The following is an 18,667-nucleotide window of genomic DNA, read 5'->3' as shown; positions in this document are numbered from 1 at the left end:
TAATGCCGTTTCGGTCTACGCGACGGGGTGAATACGTTGGTCGATTGGTTGGTTCGATGGAACCAACCACTTCGACCCCTTTTCTCTCTCTTAGGTCCCGATTACAACCAAAATGAAGACAAAAAAAAAAACTAACTACAAAAGGATGATGACAAAACTTAATTCAGTGTATTTCGGCCTCTAAACAATTAATGTTGCAAGGAAATCTCACTCGACTTCAAAATTTGACTACTAATGCTCGAATTAAGGGAATTTCCTTGGATTGTGATAAAGACAATAACAATAGTGGTATTAACATTCAATGACGAGATTCACCAACTGATTAATGACGGAAACTTGAATGAATTCATCTATGGATGGCTCTGATCCGTGGGTGAGGAAAATGGCGTTCAAGGGGATCGGTGATTATTCCAGGGAAGTCGAGCGTGATGGAGGGAAATGGGATAAAGAGGTGGTAAGGTTCCAAGTTGTATTCGAGCGAACATGAGAAAATAGAGGCTGTAGTTGGGGAGCTACTCTATTTGCTGTTGGGAAAATGATGAACAAATAGGGAAAACAAGAAGAAGAGGAGGAGGAGGAGGAAGAAAGAGTGAGATCGTTGAGAAGAATGGTCATATGAGAGGTAGAAGAAACAAAAAATGGGGAGGGGGTGCCATGCTTCTCTATCCGGGAAGAAGATGAACAATGTACTATTGGAGATTCTTGGGGGAGAGAATAAAACAATGAGAGAAAAGAGTAAGGGTGATAGATAGATAAATAGATAGATTGAGAGAGAGAGAGAGATTCAGTGGAGTGAGGAGGGGTTGTCGCCGCCGCCTTTGTTCGGTCTTGAGGGGAAGATGATGAAGAGTGAAGTTTCAAAAATCCATCGATTAGAAACTTTGGATTAAGGGCAAATTGGTAATTTCAAGGAAAAATATAGGGGGTATTTTGGTTAATTAAAGGTTTAAGGGGGTTAAAACTGAGATGCTTAGTTGATGCTGGGATTTTGGGTCAAAATGTGAAGGGTTGGTGTGGGTTTGAGTATACATAGTGATTTTGTGTGTACACGGATGATATTAATCGAAATGTAATCTTTTTAAATGAAAGGGTAAATAGGGGTGTTTTGAGTTTAAATTTGACAGGGTAAGTTTTTTTTTTGGCATTCTAGATTGAATGGTTGGGTCATGTTGGCCCAACTGGGCCCATATAAGGTAGATATGGATGGGGAGTGATTTGGTTAATCTAGAGCTTTGAAATAGAATCTTGGCAAACAAAGGTATTTTTGTAATGCACTTTTGTAAGTAAGGGCTTTAAGATGTATGGGATCACATGGTAAGGTCTAATTGATTTAACGGGTTACGACCATGGAAATTTGGTTCAACAAGGGGGTTCAAAATGAAATCTTAGTTTGATGGGAGGATAAATAGAAGAATCATGGGTTTAAATTTCATGAGTAGATGTTTTGGTGTGTCTAGGGTTGATTGGTGTTTTTGATTGGTTTAGATGTGTTAGGTTTAAAGGAATTTGGGTTTGTGGGTGTTTTAGGCCAACGGAATGACTTGAAATAGAATATTTGCTTTATTGAGGGGTAAACGAAGGAATATTGGGTTAAAATTTATGAGGAAGTATTTTAGGATGTTTGGGGTATGATGGGAGCATATGATCAAAGGATTGATGTGCAAATGGGGATTGATCGTGGCCATTGGATCGGGATTGGATAGGTCTAACAGTGGATTTGGGGAATTTAAGACCGAAATTTGGATTCTTTAGGTTTTTTTGGCATTTTAGGGATATTAGAAAGATGTAATCGGGTTTCGAGTGAAATGGGTGCTTAGGCGACCAATCAAGCAAAAATCATGTACCGACACCCAAAATGATTTTAAAGATAAGTAATTTTCTATCCAATAGTTACTCTCACATATCAATTCAATGTTTGCACAAATAATTTTTCGACAGACCCCATCAAGCTTGATATCTATTGAAAACATTAAATATTCTCTCTTAGTGTAGGATAGTATAACTATATTCTTTGCAAATGTTGGTTCTATTACTCATTCATCTTTTTCATATGCAGCAATTTACCTATCTCCTAATTTATGTTGTTTACGTATTATTGGTGGCAAAAACTAATATCAAATCTATTTGAGGAGGTTGAATTATTTGTCATCTTACAGGGAATCCGACAAGATTTACAATTATCAAAGCCAATCTTTTATTCTCTCCGGATACCTCATCAAGGCTTTGTAGAAACAATCTTATATCCGTTGGTTGTGCCTCGGGCTTTTGTCAACGACCAAACAATAGATAGTCTCGTGCGAGTCTACTGATTTTTGTTTTGTGAATAAATAATATAATATTCCTGTGCACAACACTGATTAGAAACCTAAATTACATTCACAAGACTTTTTTTTTTCTCTTTTTGACACTTATTGTGATGGGATACCAGATGTAATGAACTATATTGAAATTTCTCCTGTATAGTGTTTTTATCTTTGCAAGTTGAATCAATTAATTGGACCATAATGGGTAGTGGACTGGTCTACACCATACCATTATTCTATACTGTGGATGACAAATTGGTCCAATTTACACTAGAGTGGTATTTTATAGGGGTGTGGTATATACCATCAATTTTTATTCCATGTATCTTATATACAATTTACGAAGTGATATATAGAAATGATCGTAAATATCTAATTTTTATAATTTATATAATAAATAAATTGAAAAAGGCATCAATAATTGAATATTAATTATTTTTAACAAAAAATTATAATAAAGTAATTATTTAAAAAATAAAATAAAATAAAAATAAAATAATTTTAAGAAATGGAACTTGTGGTGGTAGAGGTGTAAAGTGGGCCGTGCCGGGCCATGCTGCCCTCCTCGGTGAAAAATTTGGGGGTCGGCCTGACACGGTCCATGGCCTAGGCCCGTGCGGGCCCATGTCGTGCCATGGGCCGAGCCTTGGGCCAGGTCGGGCCATGCATCAGGCCATAGCTATTTATTTAAAAAAAATTGACAAAAAAACTTAAAATTTTAATTTTAAATGAATTTTGTGTATACAATTGCTTATATATAATAATTAAATAAATTAATATAATAAAATTTAAAAATTTATTTAATTTATTAATATATTATATACTATATATTATTATACAATTATAATTTATATAATATTATATAAATATATATAAAACATATATATGGGTCATGCCGTAGACCGTGTTATTGCCCGTGGATCAACATGTCAGTGGACCTAAAACCACAGACCCAACATGACCCGCATGATTATACCAGACCTGACATGACACGTGGACCATTGTGTTGGGCCAGTCCAAATTCGTGCCAGGCCATGCCAAGCCACGAAAGACACGATCCGATTTACACCTCTAATGGCGGTGGAGGAGAGATGGAACTTGTAATGCCAAGTGGTGGAGAAAGAAGGATGGTGGAGCAAGAGTGGCGGTGGAAGACTTCGATCGGTAAAAAAGAAAGAAAAATATATATGATAGAAATATATTGAATAAAAATGGAATGTGATAGACCATAGACAGTTTGACATGAAAAATTGTCATCGTCAAAGCCCGACCTGTACACAAAATATTTTATTTTCAGTGTACTTTTATAAAGTGGTATTATATTAATTTAGTTATAATTTAATAAATTAATAAACTAATTTATATTTTCTAATAGTAAACTAATATTTATTAATAATTTAAGAAACAAATATAATATATATATATTTATTATATATAATATAAATTCTTTTTTATTATATGTAATAGTATCGGGCTGGGCTTATTTGAGAAAGCTCGAGCCCGACCCAAAAAATGACTGGGCCTGGTATTTAAAGCCCGAGCCCACGGGCCTCAAGTTTTGCCCAAACCCGAAAAATAATGGGCTGGGTTGGGCTAGGTAGCCTTACTATCAAGTTTTGCATATATAGTTTTAGAAGGCTTTAATTGTGGAAATATCTTTTAAAACACATTCCACTCCCTCTTAGGTTAGGCTATTTGGGCAACAAGTGGTATCAATGAGACACTGTAAAGTGGGTTAGGTTTGATATGGAACAACCTTACTCCAAAACTAAACTGAAACCTATTTAAGAGCAACTTGACCTTACTATTAGGACCATATTAACATGGATTTATGACTTAGCCTGACCCTCTCTAACATCCCTTCTCCTTTCTAAAGTCATAAAGGAATGCTGATATACTAGGGCTGTTCATAAGAAGGCCCAACCCGACCAACCCGACTAGCCCGAACCGACCCAACTTGACCAAACCGACCAACCCAGACCGACCTAACCCGAGTCAGCTGGGTTTTCATCAGCACCGATTGGTTTCGGGTTGTACAAATTCATAAACCGATGGTTCGGGTCGGTTTCTATTTTCTTGTGTGAAAACCGAAATCGATTTAGTTCCTACTTAACTAAAAACTGAAATATCTGAAAATATATATTCCCATATCTATATCTAAAAAATATATATTATGAAATATGTCAGATATATATTTCCAGAAAATATATATTCCAATATATTTGTATGTATATTTTTGTTTATATATATATCTAAAATACATATTTCAGTTTTAAATATATTTCTAGAAAACTAGGTGGACATGGGGGGCATGGATGAACTTAGAGCCGAAACAGACCCAAACCGACCCAACCCGACTCAAATCGACCAGGTCGATTTTGCTTAACACTGGGTCGGTTTCGGTTTCTATCTCAGGTAACCCGACCAAGTCGGACCGGTTAGAAAAACCTCAGTAAACTGACCCAACCCGACCCATGAGCAGCCCTACGATATACAATGAGTTTATGCAACTTTACTTGTCTCCTATCATCATGAGTGCAACTTGAGTAGGCCTAACTTAAGTTTTCATATAGGTTGGGCCTAAGTTTTTAGGCTATGGGATGGGCTTGGGCCATAAGACTTGAACTAACCTTGGATTGAAGTCTGGGTAGATCAAGCCTGACCCAATCTTGGCCATAAATTTTAGAAATCTCATTGACACCCACCCCACAAATTGTAATCTCATCATACACTTACAACAATTTAAAACTTCCCACTCCATACCCCTTCTTTATTGGCATTAATACCCTTGCTATCACTCTTCCCAATTGTACGATGAAATAAATATTTATAAGGTGAGGTGAGAGTGAATTAAGATTCCTCAATTAAAATTTAATAAAAGATGGTTATATAAGTATTGAACGATCTATCATATACTACCTGATTGGTCACCTCTCTGTTATGATACCTTCTGATTTTGATTGGTTGTAAAATTTTCGTTATCATAGTTGAATCCAATCAAAATGTATACATAAAAGGTTTGAACTAGTTGCCCAAAGGCTCCAAACCCGAGCCCAGACCAGCCAAAACTCATATCTCTTTCGATAAAGCTCGAACTAAGGAAATAGGACTCAGTCAAAGCAAAATCTATTCGAACAATCATCATAGCCTAGCATTGGGAATATCTCTTCACGAAATAAAGCATAAAACTATAGAAATATTCCTGATGCAAGGCTATAAAGACTGTTTGAATAGTATTCAAACGGATTTTGCTCTGATTGAAGCCATGTCCAAACTAAAATTTGGATTAAACTCAGGTTAGGCTTGAATTAAGCTTCAACTCGACCCAACCCCACCACCACTCACCTTGAACTTTAGAGTTCACATCTGCGCTCTACAAGGGGTGCCCTCACAACGTCTGAATACACATCTCTTCGGTGCATTGAGAATATCTCCCTATGATGACATTATTGCTTCTGGTATTATTATTGGAGAGATGCTCCCAATACAGGGCGGAGATCTGCTGTTGGACGTTGTGGGGCGCAGATCTGAACTCCGAACTTGATACAATCACACTCCGTGGTCGGTGGTCCATTGATGTTGTTCATAATTCCATCTTCAAACACATTTGCTTTTATGGTGGGTCCCAAGATTGACTACTATTCAGCTGATTTTTAACTGAAATCGTATTTGATCATCATAAAACCGTCACACCATGCTCAAACCCCTTCACAGCCGTGCATCGGAAATATTTACCATGATAATGAATAATACATATAAATACGGAGATATTCTCGATGCACGGCTGGAAAAAAGGCTGTGAGGATGGTGTGTCGGTGTGAGAACCAAACTCGAATTCTTTTTACTGTGTTCCGCTTACTAGACGGCAACTTATGATTTATGAACCATTGCGTCATTCCCTTCTTCCATACACTTGCTCGTACCTGTATCACCGTAGTATATTACGTACGGTTCTATCCTCTACCATCAACAACCAGGACACTGGCAAGACAAATCGTAGGAAAAAAAAAGAACAAGAATACATCTAATCCCGAATCCTGGCTTCAAAGATAGGAGAACTCAATTTGCCATGTGTTTCTCACTGAAAATACGAATCTGGACTTACCCGTCTCTCTAATTCAACTTTTGAGGAAATTCTTGTGGAGGTCGCTTTCTAGCTTCTACGAACAAGACCTACCATCGCAGAAGTCTCTCTTTTTCTCGCTCAAAGACGGGAATTTAATGAATTTAATGTGTTTCATCCTGTAAAACGGTTTGGGTGCGCGTCAGAATTCTATATCTTTGATTCCTTGGCTTCAGAAGTTGCCAAGAAAATATGGTTGCTGCAGCGAATTCCCCCTTTCCCCCTTTGGCCAGTTTCCGGTGCTCCTTTCAATCTGCTAGATTTTTGGTTCCCAGCAGAAAGAGATTGGGTTCGTATTTCGGGGAGAGGAAGATTATTTGTGCTTGTTCGGCCCCTCCGAGGAGCTGTAGCGGTGGCGTATCTGCAATCAAGTTCAATGTTGGTTCGCCAAATTTCCATTTACTCTGGAACTTTCAACTTTCGTGTTATCTTTTTTTTTTTTTTGCATTTTGATTTTTTTTGGCATCTGACATTGCTTCAAATTCGTGGGCGATGTGCTGAAATATGTTTTAGCTGAAATTTATGTGGAGAAGATTGTAATAATGACTTTTATGTTAATTATGTTGTTAGGGATCGTCTAAAAAAGATAATATGCGTGCGGTTAGAGAGGTTGAGGATGAGTCGGATGTCCTTATTGAGTGTAGAGATGTTTACAAGTCATTTGGGGACAAGCACATCTTGAGAGGTCTGAGCTTCAAGGTGAATTTGACTTTTCTTTTTATTGAACATTTATGTTATATATGTTGAATCATGGTGCTGTTTCGTTAAACCAAAATCTAGCACTTCAAGGTCTATTTTCTACAACCCAGTTTCTGTTTCATTAAACTGATTAGCCCATATGTTGAATGATTTATCATCTGAAGCACTCCGCAAGAATTTGTAAAAAGGAGAAGGCACCATGGAAAAATGGCCTTTCTCTTGTTAGGCTGTGAAGTTGGTAGCCAGTTTATCTATCTGCTGCCAGCTACCCTCCTTGTCTGCGGGGTTTGGATATCTATACTAATGGATTGGAAACGCAAATATCTATTTTAAGTGATTGACCTACCTAACCTTCTTGATATCTCCACATGGGTTCTCTTTTTTATTAGTGTTTTTATATTACTCTCAATCTGGTTACACTAGAAACTAGAAAGTATATATGGTTTACTCTTCAAAGAGCCAAGGAGATTTTGCAGTTTGGGTAAGAAGTAAACCATGCTAAAATACAGATACATTGCATTATCTTGGCTGAGGTTATTATTTTAGTTTGCTTATTGGCATTAGGGTTGCAAAGGGGAATTTGACTCAATCTTAGGACTTTAGGATAGAGAACAAAATAAAGCAAGTGCAGGCTTCATGCTGGATGGAACACAAAGTGGATAGTAGGTAAACTTTTCATTCCCTTGAAAGCTCAATATCACTATTCCCTTCTTTCATGATATTTATCAGATATACCCTATGTTGGGAAGTAAGCTAAAGTTCTTGGTGGGCTTATGGTGGAGGGACATTCCTCCTTATGCCCTTCATTATAAACCTAATCTGCACTAGAATTCTGTTAGAATTAGGGTTGAAGAAATATTAGAGAGACTAGAAGAAGAAGTAGAAGAAGAAGAGAGGAGAATAAAGAAGAAGAAAATTCTGTTTCGAACTAGAGAACTCAGATCACTCTCTAGTCGGCCAGATTGAATTTATATGTTTCTATCCATAATAACAAAAGACTATTTTGTCCCTACTTAAGTGTGGGACACATCATCTAACAGAAACATTACACATCGGCTTTAAACATAAATATAAAGACTAAAATACCCCTACACAGTCAACACTAACACTCCCTCTCAAGCTAGTGAGTATATATCATATAGTCCTAGCTTGTTACATATGTAATCTACTCTCCCCCGACTCAACCCTTTGATGAACATGCCCATTGATTTCCTGTGTTAACATATGCAGTATTTATCACTCCACTCATCACCTTCTCTCTCACAAAGTGACAGTCAACTTCTATATGCTTTGTTCTCTCATGAAAAATCGGATTAGAAGAGATGTGGACTGCAGCTTGGTTGTCACAATAAAGCTTCATTGGAGTGTTAATCGAATATCTCATCTCCTGTAGAAGATTTCTCAGCCACACTAATTCACAAGTGGTATGTGCCATAGCTCTATATTCGGCTTCTGCACTGCTTCTTGCCATAACTGTCCGTTTCTTACTTTTCCATGTTAGCATATTACCTCCAAGGAAAGTATAATAACCTGTAGTGGATTTTTTGTCAGATATAGAGCTAGCCCAATCAGCATCAGTATATCCCTCTATTTCGAGATTTCCTCCACTCTGATATATCAAGCCACGACCAGGAGCTCCCTTCAAATACCTTACAATCCTTAGAACTGCATTCCAATGTGGAACCTGGGGTTTCTGCATGAATTGACTCACCACACTAACTGCAAATGAAATATCTAGCCGGGTAATGGTTAGGTAATTTAGTTTATCCACCAACCGCCTGTACCTTCCAGGATCATCAAACTCTTCACCCATATCACTACTCAGCTTGGTATTTGATTCCATAGGTGTTTCAGCTGGTTTGACACCTAATAATCCTGTTTTTTCCAACAAATCAAGAACATATTTCCTCTGGCACAAATTAATACCATGCTTAGACCTTGCTACTTCTATCCCCAAGAAGTATTTTAGTTTACCAAGGTCCTTTGTTTGAAAGTGTTCCTACAGAAAGATCTTCAACCTATAAATTCCTAATTTATCACTCCCGGTAATGATAATATCATCTACATATACCACCAATAAGATCTTTCCGGCCTGTGAGTCATGACTGAAGGCTAAGTGGTCAACCTGACACTGCTTCATACCAAACTTCTTTACCACTTTACTGAACCTACCAAACCATGCACGAGGAGATTTTTTAAGTCCATAAATGGCCTTCTTTAGTCTGCACACCTTACCATCCTCCCCCTGAGCAACAAACCCCGATGGTTGCTCCATAAAGACTTCCTCAAGTAGATCACCATGTAAGAAAGCATTCTTGATGTCAAGCTGAAAGAGAGGCCAATCATACATAGCAACTAGAGATATCACAATACGAACTGAACCAATTTTAGCAACAGGAGAGAAGGTCTCTGTGTAGTCAATACCATATGTTTGGGAATACCCTTTGGCAGCCAGTCTAGCTTTTAACCGCTCTACACTGCCATTGGGTAAATGCTTAATAGTGTATACCCACTTACAACCGACAATTTGCTTACTAGGAGGAAGTGTGGTGAGATCCCATGTATGACTATGAGTTAAGGTAGAGAGTTCTTCTTTCATTGCATGGTGCCACTCTGGAGAGGCAAGGGGTTCCTGGACATTCGTAGGAATGGTAATAGAAGATAACAAAGAGATAAACTGGCGATGGGAAGCAGAAAGATGAGTGATAGAAACATAATTAGAAATAGGATGAAGAGTGCAATTGTGTTTACATTTCTGCAAGGAAATTGGAAGATCAAGATAAAAAATTGGGGTTGTAGCTGGTGTGGGAACAACTGTCGGATTTGTTGACGGTGATGGAGCTGGAGGAGGAACCGGTACATGTTGTCAATGTGTATTGGGAATTGGGGACTCCATCAGGGTAGAACTTTTAGCTGCTGTACAAGGGGTGCAATTTGCAAACCAGCTGGGCGTACAACACCTAATAATCGAGGGGGATTCCAAAGTGGTGGTGGGTTGGTTGAAAAATCCTGAAGAGGCTATGTGGCGTTACAAGAATGAAATGAAGAAATTTAGTTGGTTGACAAGGAATATGTTGGTCACTGTACAGTGGGTGGGGAGATCAGCAAATACTTTGCAGATATGTTAGCTAAGCAAGGGGTAAATAGGGAAGAATTATTTTGGGCTCAGTTGTGATTTTTGCTTTTCTTTCCTAGTTTACTTGTAAGGTTCAAGAAGGGGCTGCAGCTCGCGCCTCTCGCTGGGATGTTGTATGAACTCACTCTAAATTTGCTTTTGAATTAATAAATTTATTATCATTCATCAAAAAAAAAAAGAGGAGGAGGTGGTGGGGAAGAAGAAGCATCACTTGACCCTGAGAAAAATAGAGTGGACTCAAAGAAAGTAACATCATCACACATAAAGGAACGTCAGGAGCTAGGGTGATAACACTTATACCCTTTCTGGGTCTGGGAATAGCCAAGGAAAATACACTTAATGGATCGTGCATCTAACTTGTCCCTTCTCGGTACAAGATTATGAACAAAATAGACACACCAAAAAACCCGAGGAGTAAGGGGAAATGAAGACAAGGTAGGAAACAAAGTGGTGAAGGGAGAATGATCTTTAAGGATGGGCGTGGGCATCCGGTTAATCAAAAAGCAAGATGTAAGCACAACATCACTCCAAAAAGGTTTGGGTACATACATATGGTGCATAAGGGATCAAGCGGTTTCCTAAAGGTGATGGTTCTTTCTCTCAGCTACTCCATTTTGTTGTGGGGTGTAAGTACATGAAGTCTGATGGATAATGCCACGTTGTTCCAAATACTCCTGAAATGGTGTATAAAAGTATTCACGACCATTATCAGAATGGAGACTCTTAATTTGTACACCAAATTGGTGCGAATTTCAGCATAAATTTTTTGGAAAATGGAAAACAATTTAATCTTTTCTTTCATTAGGTAAAGCCATGTCATCCTTGAATAATCATCAACAAAAATAACGAAGTATTTATAACCATTGTATGACATTATTTTATTTGGACCCATACATTTGAATGAACTAAAGAAAAATGACTCGACATACGATTATCAACCCTAGGACTAAAGGGAACACGATGATGTTTCCCTAATTGACATGCCTCACAATCCAAAACAGAAAGATGACTCGACAGAACAAGAGACTTCAAAACTTTAAGTGATGGATGACCAAATCTACAATGCCACCGAAGAGGAGAAAGAGATGTCTGAAGGGCTGTTGATGCACTGCCACCACCATCAAGATAATACAGTCCACCAACTTCATGCCCTCCACCAATCTTCATCCCCATCTTGAGATCCTGAAGAATACAAGAAGAAGGGTAAAAAGTGATAGATCAATTAAGGGACTTGGTCAACTTACTAACAAACATAAGTTTAAAAGGAAACTTGGGAACATACAAAACTGAGGATAAAGATAAAGGGTATATGTTAACATTACCAACACCACAAATGGAAGATGTGGAACCATTAGTAAGGGTAACAGAGTGTGATGTTGGGCACTGAGAAAGGGAGGAAAACAAACTTGGACTTCCAATCATGTGATTGGAGGCTCTAGAGTCAGTAATCTAGGGGCTAGGTTTGGATGCCAGACAAGCCATACCTGAGTGTGCAAGAGTGGCTGTATTTTGTTGAGATGTGGCTTGAACAAACTTCTCATACTCATCACGTGGAACACTCATCATCTCCTTCCTGGGAACATCTGTAGATACAGAGGGCATCTGATCAGCTGGATGACCCTCCTGTCTGGAACTACTATAACTGGTCATTGCACGATTTGCCCAAGTTGAGGGTGGGCCATGCAAATCATAACAATAATTGATGGTATGTCCTTCCATACCACAATGCGTACATCTTCTTGGACTAGAACTACGTCCTCTACCACAAACTCCCCTTGAATCTCGACCTCCAATACGTCCACCACCACTACTACGACCATACATCGGTCCATTGCTACCACTATGGCCAGATTGAGCTCCCTGAGGTCCACCTCTAACACCACAACCTCCCCCTCTTGACACTGCAAAGGCCGACCTGTCAGAGATACTAGAATTCTCTGTAGGTCTAATAGAGATCTTCCGAAGACGAGCAAACATCTCTTCTAAAGATGGAAGAGCTGACCCTCCTAGTATTTGTGCCCTCACTGGTTCATATTCAGGTTTCGGTCCTACCAAAAATCTGGTCACATCTAGTTGTTCTCTCTGCTGTTGCTGAATTTTAACATCAGAGGTGAGGGGATGGTACACATTCAGCTCATTGCGAAGGTTTCTCATGCTAGCATAGTACTCCTCAAGACTTTGATTACCTTGTTGCAGATTAAAGTATTCCTGATAAAGCTGATACGCTCTAGTTGTGTTGTCTTGTCCCAAATACAGCTTCTTGGCATGATCCCAAACCTCCTTGGTTGTATCAAGGAACATGAAATTCATATTGATCTTGGGTTCCATACTATTCCATAACCAGGTTATAATCTGTGCATCCTCTTGTTCCCAACCACCATACTCATGAGACTCGGTAGAGGGTTTTTCTTCCCTTATATGCCTCACTTTCTTCTCAGCAAGAAAGACCTCTACAGATTTCGCCCAAGGCACGTAGTTTTCCCCATTCATTTTGATAGAAGTCATCTGAACATTCAAGTAGTCTGTGGGAACCACCACACTAGTTTTGTTGTCACTGTTATCTCCCATATCTGATTTTTTTTTTCCTAATTCACTTCTCACCACACTGCACACTACACCACATTGCACTCAGCACCACTTGTTGCTGAAATTATTAATCCCTACCTTGACCAAGCCCCTTGAGGCAAGATCAGAGAAGTCTATGCTAGAGTTTTAAATTATTAATCCCTACACACACGAAAAAAGATTTTATAATTTTAATTAATTTTTAAGAAGATATTTTATTAGGATGAATTAATGAACAACATTAGCAAATAGGGGGTTCTCACCAAAATTTTGTGTAGGGATTAAGAATTTAAGACCCCAACATGAACTTTTTGGTCTTTTTTCTTACAAAAAAAACATGGACTTGTTTGGGCTTGTCTCATGGGGCTTGGTACAAAGGTGGCTTGTAGAATCAGGAATGCAAAAAATATTTTACATCACAATAGCTATTTTGAAGGAATAAAACTGGGAAAAACAAGAGATATAGGGTTTTGCATGCTTGAATATGTTTTGTATGCATGATTAACTTTTAAATTTTCATTTGAATATTTTTTTATATGTTGTGTTTATGCATTTTAATTTTAAATAATAGGTTTTAAAAAAAAATTAAAATTTGAGTTTATAATTTCAATTATTGTGTTTAATATTTAATTTTTTAATTTTTAATTTTTGGATTTTTACACCTTGCCTTGGGTGCAAATTTTCCCTTGTGCTTTTTTTGTGCCTTACACTTTTAAAACACTGGAACGGGGTTAGATTATATAGAGAATGATTTAGAGGTAACTAAAAGGAAGTCGAAAACAAGGCAAAGGAGGATTTGACAATGGTGGAGTCAGGTGATTATATAGAGAATGATTTAGAGGAGAAATCAGATAATGATGAAGGTGTTGAAGGTTCTATTTTGATGGTGTTGGAGGATGTGGTGGGCAATGCTGTAGAGGTAAGATCTGAGTTTAGCATTGCTGTTCAAAAGGTCCTTTTTGTTGGTAGTAAATGAAAAAGAAAATTTATTAATAGAAGTACATCTAATAGCGATGAGATATCACTACAGAGCAAAGCTACAAAGGGGAGCATAACAAAAGAAAGATACATTGAGAAAGAAAAAGGAGAAGAAAACTTAGTCCATATGAAACAAAGAAAAAACAATTAAGCCGGCTGCAAAGTGTTCCAAAATCCAAAACCAAGATCTTCCTTTGTGATTCCTTTGAACTCTAGGAGAATGATGATCCAGTCCATAATTTGTTTGCTGCATAGAAGTGTTATATGTTCCCTTAGCAAGCTTTCTCGTCAAATATTCTTCTATTTCTTTCTTTCCAAAGTTCCCAACAAACCGTGAAAGGAATGCAGCTCCAAGCGATATTTGCCTTGACATTTCCAGATATCTTAGGCCATTTGGAGAAAATTTCCTCCACTGAATTGGGAGACCATCCACCAGCCTTGGAGAGCCTGAAGAAAAAAACCCAAATGAACTTGGAGAAGAGGCACTCAACAAGAAAATGAAAGACATTCCTCAGCATTCTCACAAAGATCGCATCTGCTAGCTAAGTGAAAGCCTGTCTTGAAGATGATTTAATGTCAATATGCCATCCAATGCCACTAGCCAAGCAAAAACTTCCACCCTTGGGGGAACATGGTTTCCCCAGATGTTCAAAAGGTCCTTCTTGTTGAGAAGGTTATGAATATCAATAGGATGGCATTTCTGTGGGTAATGTTTATGATGATGTGGTGTGGTCTCAAGACTTGTTAGTTTGGTTGAGTATTGAAATGTATAAAATTACCATTGGAAACGTGGGGTGATATGGTTTTGATTAGAGTGGTTAAAAAGTGAAAAACTCCAAGAGTCAGCATTTGGCTTGTTTTAGCAGGGTTTTCTCTTAGCTTGTAAGTGATCTTTGTAGGGCTGGGCCTTATAGAAGTTATGAAAGGGTTTAGAAGAGGTGGGTTGGTAAGGGAAGTATTCATCCCTTTAATCAATACTTTGGAAGCGGGATGCTAAGTCTTGTTGGGTGATATGGTTTTGATTAGAGTGGTTAAAAAGTGAAAAACTCCAAGAGTCAGCATTTGGCTTGTTTTAGCAGGGTTTTCTCTTAGCTTGTAAGTGATCTTTGTAGGGCTGGGCCTTATAAAAGTTATGAAAGGGTTTAGAAGAGGAGGGTTGGTAAGGGAAGTATTCATCCCTTTAATCAATACTTTGGAAGCGGGATGCTAAGTCTTGCTGATGATTGTTCTGATCTATTTCCAAAGGAAAGATTGAGGATATTGAACTATTGGTAAAAGAAAACTTGAAAGGGATGAGTTTTGATGTTGGATATGGTACTTATTTGTATGAATGGTTGGGATGCCTTAGATTCATTGGGTTAACGGAGAAAGCTTGATTCTTGAAGACTCGAGATGGTGGATGTTGAAAAGAGGGCGAGTTAGAAGTAGAATATGAAGATGAGGTAGAGAACATTCATATTGATGATTTTTTTCAAGTATGTAAAGAATTGCATTTAACAAGGGTAGTTGAAAAGGAAGTGCAAGTTGGCAAAAAATTGGGCTTGATCTTTCTTGGGGGGAGAGGATTTTGCTAGTTCTATGTAGTTGAGAAGAAAGTGAAAGTAGTAAGCTCTCTAATAATATTTGTATGTAATTGATGGTCTTGGAGAAAATGTGAGTGACATATTGGATGTTCAAGGTGAAGGTTTTCCATGATTGGCTTCTTTCTGAGAGATTCTGGTCTCTTTTTAGTAGGTTTCTATGTTAATATATATATTGCAGTGTTAGTGGAAAATTTTTAGTATAATTTCTCAAGTAACATAATTCACCCAATTAGACTAATAATTGAGCTTTTTGATATTTGGGTAAGTTTCATTTAGGAAATCACATAGATGTTCATTTAATTACATCTTTGCTAGGTGCAGAGAAAACCTCTTGATTCTGGCTTAGAAATACAAATAAGCATAATAAACTAAGTAGAATTTTTCTAGAGATTTTTCCTTTGAAGGTGTATATTGCCTCTTTATTTGAACGAAAACCAACAAATATAAATAAATAATCTTTTTTTTCTTTGTATAGCAAGAAAATAGGGATCATAATTATCCATATTTCATGAATAGTGCTGTAGGTGTTCTTTAAAATTTAAATAATGATTTTGTGTATTATCATGTTGTGAGGAACCATAATTTGCCAAGTTTTCTAAGCTAGACTGTAGATGGTTTTCTCTCTTGTACAAAGTAATGATTTCTGAGGTCAAAATGAAGTAAGGAACCATAATCAGCCAAGTTTCATAGAAAAGGTTGTAGATGGTCGTCTCTTTGCATATAAAATAGTAATTTTATGGGTTAAGATGGAGTAAGGAACCATAATCATCCAAATTTCAAAGAAAAAGGCTGTAGATAGTTATCTCCCTTACATGTATTTCAATATGAGACAAAGAAGAAAAGAAAGAAATAAATAAGGGAAGAAAGAAAGGGGTGAGGAGTAGAAGGAATATGGTCCTCCATCTCATGAAGGAGGCTATAGGAATATCATACTTGCGGAGATTCTATAACTTGATGTATCTTATTAGTATAGTCCTTTTGTACATTACTTATACTTCTTATTCTTCTTTTCTCTTTCAGCCCTATATGGGCATTCTTGTAATTGTACATATCTTTTAATATATAAGAGACTCTTTGAGGTGGGGGTCATTCATTCTTGACACCTCTAAGATTATTCTTGTTCTTCTCTCTATTCAGACAAGAGTGTTGACATGGTATCAGAGCGGGTTGCTCTCTGATCTATTTTCTCTTTCTCGTGAAACTCACTAGAAGCAGTAATCCTGTCATATTAGGGCTGTTTTGATCAACTTTTTTCTGTTCAGTCTTCTTTGCGCAACCAGTAGGAGAGATTTCGTTAGATCTCTCTTGTGAGACATTGGTTCGAGGCCAAACTTCAAATCTGGTGTCGCCTAGACTTGATCTACTCTTCCTACAAACATCATCTGATTTGGTGAAGTTTTCGAAGGAGTTCTGATCTTCTTCTTGGGGTGGCAACACTGTACAATTTCTTTTTTTGGACTGCAACAGCTTTGGACTTCAGATTTGGTGTCGCCTAGACCTGATCTATTCTACCTACAAACAACATCTGGTTTGGTGAAGTTTTCGAAGGAGTTCTGATCTTCTTGGGGTTGTAACACTATACAGTTTCCTTTTTTGGACTGTAACTTTTTTTTGGACTTCTGGTCTTCTACATCAGCCTGCGATTTGAGTTCCTTCTCTCTAGATTGAAGGGTCCTCTCAAGCTCTTCTTAATCCTACACTAAGTTTCTGGTTTGGAGATTTCTAGGGACTGTTTCGATCAGCACAAGATATCTCCTTATTCTTGAAAAAGACGCCTGCTGTGTTGGTAAATCACAGTTTTCTCTCAATCGGCTGACTCGATCAACTTATAACCCTAGATCTGGTGTCGTCCTAGGGTTTTCTTGCTTCTCATTTATTTGATTCAGACTTCAGATTCATATTTGAAGGGTTTTAGACTTGACAGTCCTAAAACTTGCCTTTTTTGGACTATCATCCTGAGTTCTTGATTGCTAAATTTGGTTGTCTCTGATATCCTTGTGCCTGAACTGCTGTTTTCTTGCTGAAATGACCTCCAATAGAGAAGATATTATTCCTATAAAGCTGGAAGGATCAACCTATGGAATTGACACTGTTGCTGTAGCACATGGGAGTAAGAAATCTACTACTGGTGGTGATTCTTTTGTTATAGGTGATTCTCTGGCATCTATGGTTGAGGAAAACACTCGACAATTGGTAACTTCTACTATTTCTTCTGCTCTTCCTGCCATTGGCTTACATGGTGAGTTTTCCGGTTATTGTGCTTCTTATTCTCATACTTGGATCATTGACTCCAGAGCTACCAACCACATGACAGGAGCCTACCCTAACCAACCAAGTAACCTTACTAAAACCCATCACAAACATATTGTTACTGCCAATGGTGAAAAGTTAAACATCATTGGTAGTAGTGATCTGTCTCTTAAGCTTTCACCCACTGCATCTTTCCCTCTTACCAAGACCCTTCTTCTTGTTCTTAATCTCACTACAAACTTGATTTCTGTTGGCCAATTAATTAATGAAGGTAACATTCTCATCTTCTCTCAGGATAGATGTTTAATTTAGGACCGGAACACTGGAAAGGTGAAAGGGAAGGGGCGCAGGTTGGGCTGTCTGTTTGCATTGGAGTTTGAGAAGCCTAAAACAGTAGCATCATCAGTTTATTTTAGTTCCTCCACTTCTAGTTCATTTCTGAGTCATAGAAATAATGTTTGGGACTTATGGCATAAACGTTTGGGTCATTTACATTCTGAAAAATTAAAATTTTTGTTTGATTCAGGCCTTATTAAGAATAAAGTTCCTTCCTTGCACACCTTTGATACATCTTGTGTTTCTTGTTGCTTAAGTAAGAGTCGTACCTTACCATTTCCTCACATATCTGAGCATGCTACCTCTCCCTTCGAGCTTATACATAGTGATGTCTGGATTGCTTCTGTCCCTTCTCGGCTTGGATACAAATATTTTGTGTCGTTCATTGATGATTGTACCAGGTACACATGGATATACTTTTTTCGCTACAAGTCTGAGGTGTTCCCAACATTTAAGTTGTTTCATGCTATGGTGCGGGTTCGGTTTCAATCACAAGTGTGTATTCTCCGTTCGGATTCAGGGGGAGAATACATTGATGGAGATTTTTTATCCTATTTGAAGGACCATGGAATACAAGTGCAACGAAGTTGTCTAGATACTCCTCAGCAGAATGGAGTGGCCGAGTGCAAGAATTGACATATCCTTAGTGTTGTGAGGACATTATTGTAGGAGTCCCATACTCCACCTTCCTTTT

The 18,667-nt window shown here is 37.9% G+C and overlaps 1 protein-coding gene across 1 annotated transcript in view; it reads left to right on the top strand.

The window, feature by feature from the left end:
• Positions 1–6,274: 6,274 nt before the first annotated feature.
• Positions 6,275–18,667, top strand: part of ABCI13 (non-intrinsic ABC protein 11) — a 49,054-nt gene continuing 36,661 nt past the window's right edge. The window contains exons 1-2 of the mRNA XM_010277668.3: positions 6,275–6,804; positions 6,997–7,125. Of these exons, the coding sequence (XP_010275970.1) occupies positions 6,619–6,804; positions 6,997–7,125 (315 nt within the window). The 5' untranslated portion in view covers positions 6,275–6,618. The remainder of the gene's footprint in view (positions 6,805–6,996; positions 7,126–18,667) is intronic.

The sequence above is a fragment of the Nelumbo nucifera genome, chromosome 4 (assembly GCF_055504915.1).
Source record: "Nelumbo nucifera cultivar China Antique chromosome 4, China Antique-T2T, whole genome shotgun sequence".
In the NCBI taxonomy this organism is placed as follows: domain Eukaryota; kingdom Viridiplantae; phylum Streptophyta; class Magnoliopsida; order Proteales; family Nelumbonaceae; genus Nelumbo; species Nelumbo nucifera.
Note: the sequence above shows the minus strand (reverse complement) of the source record. Positions and strands in the feature narration are given on the sequence as shown.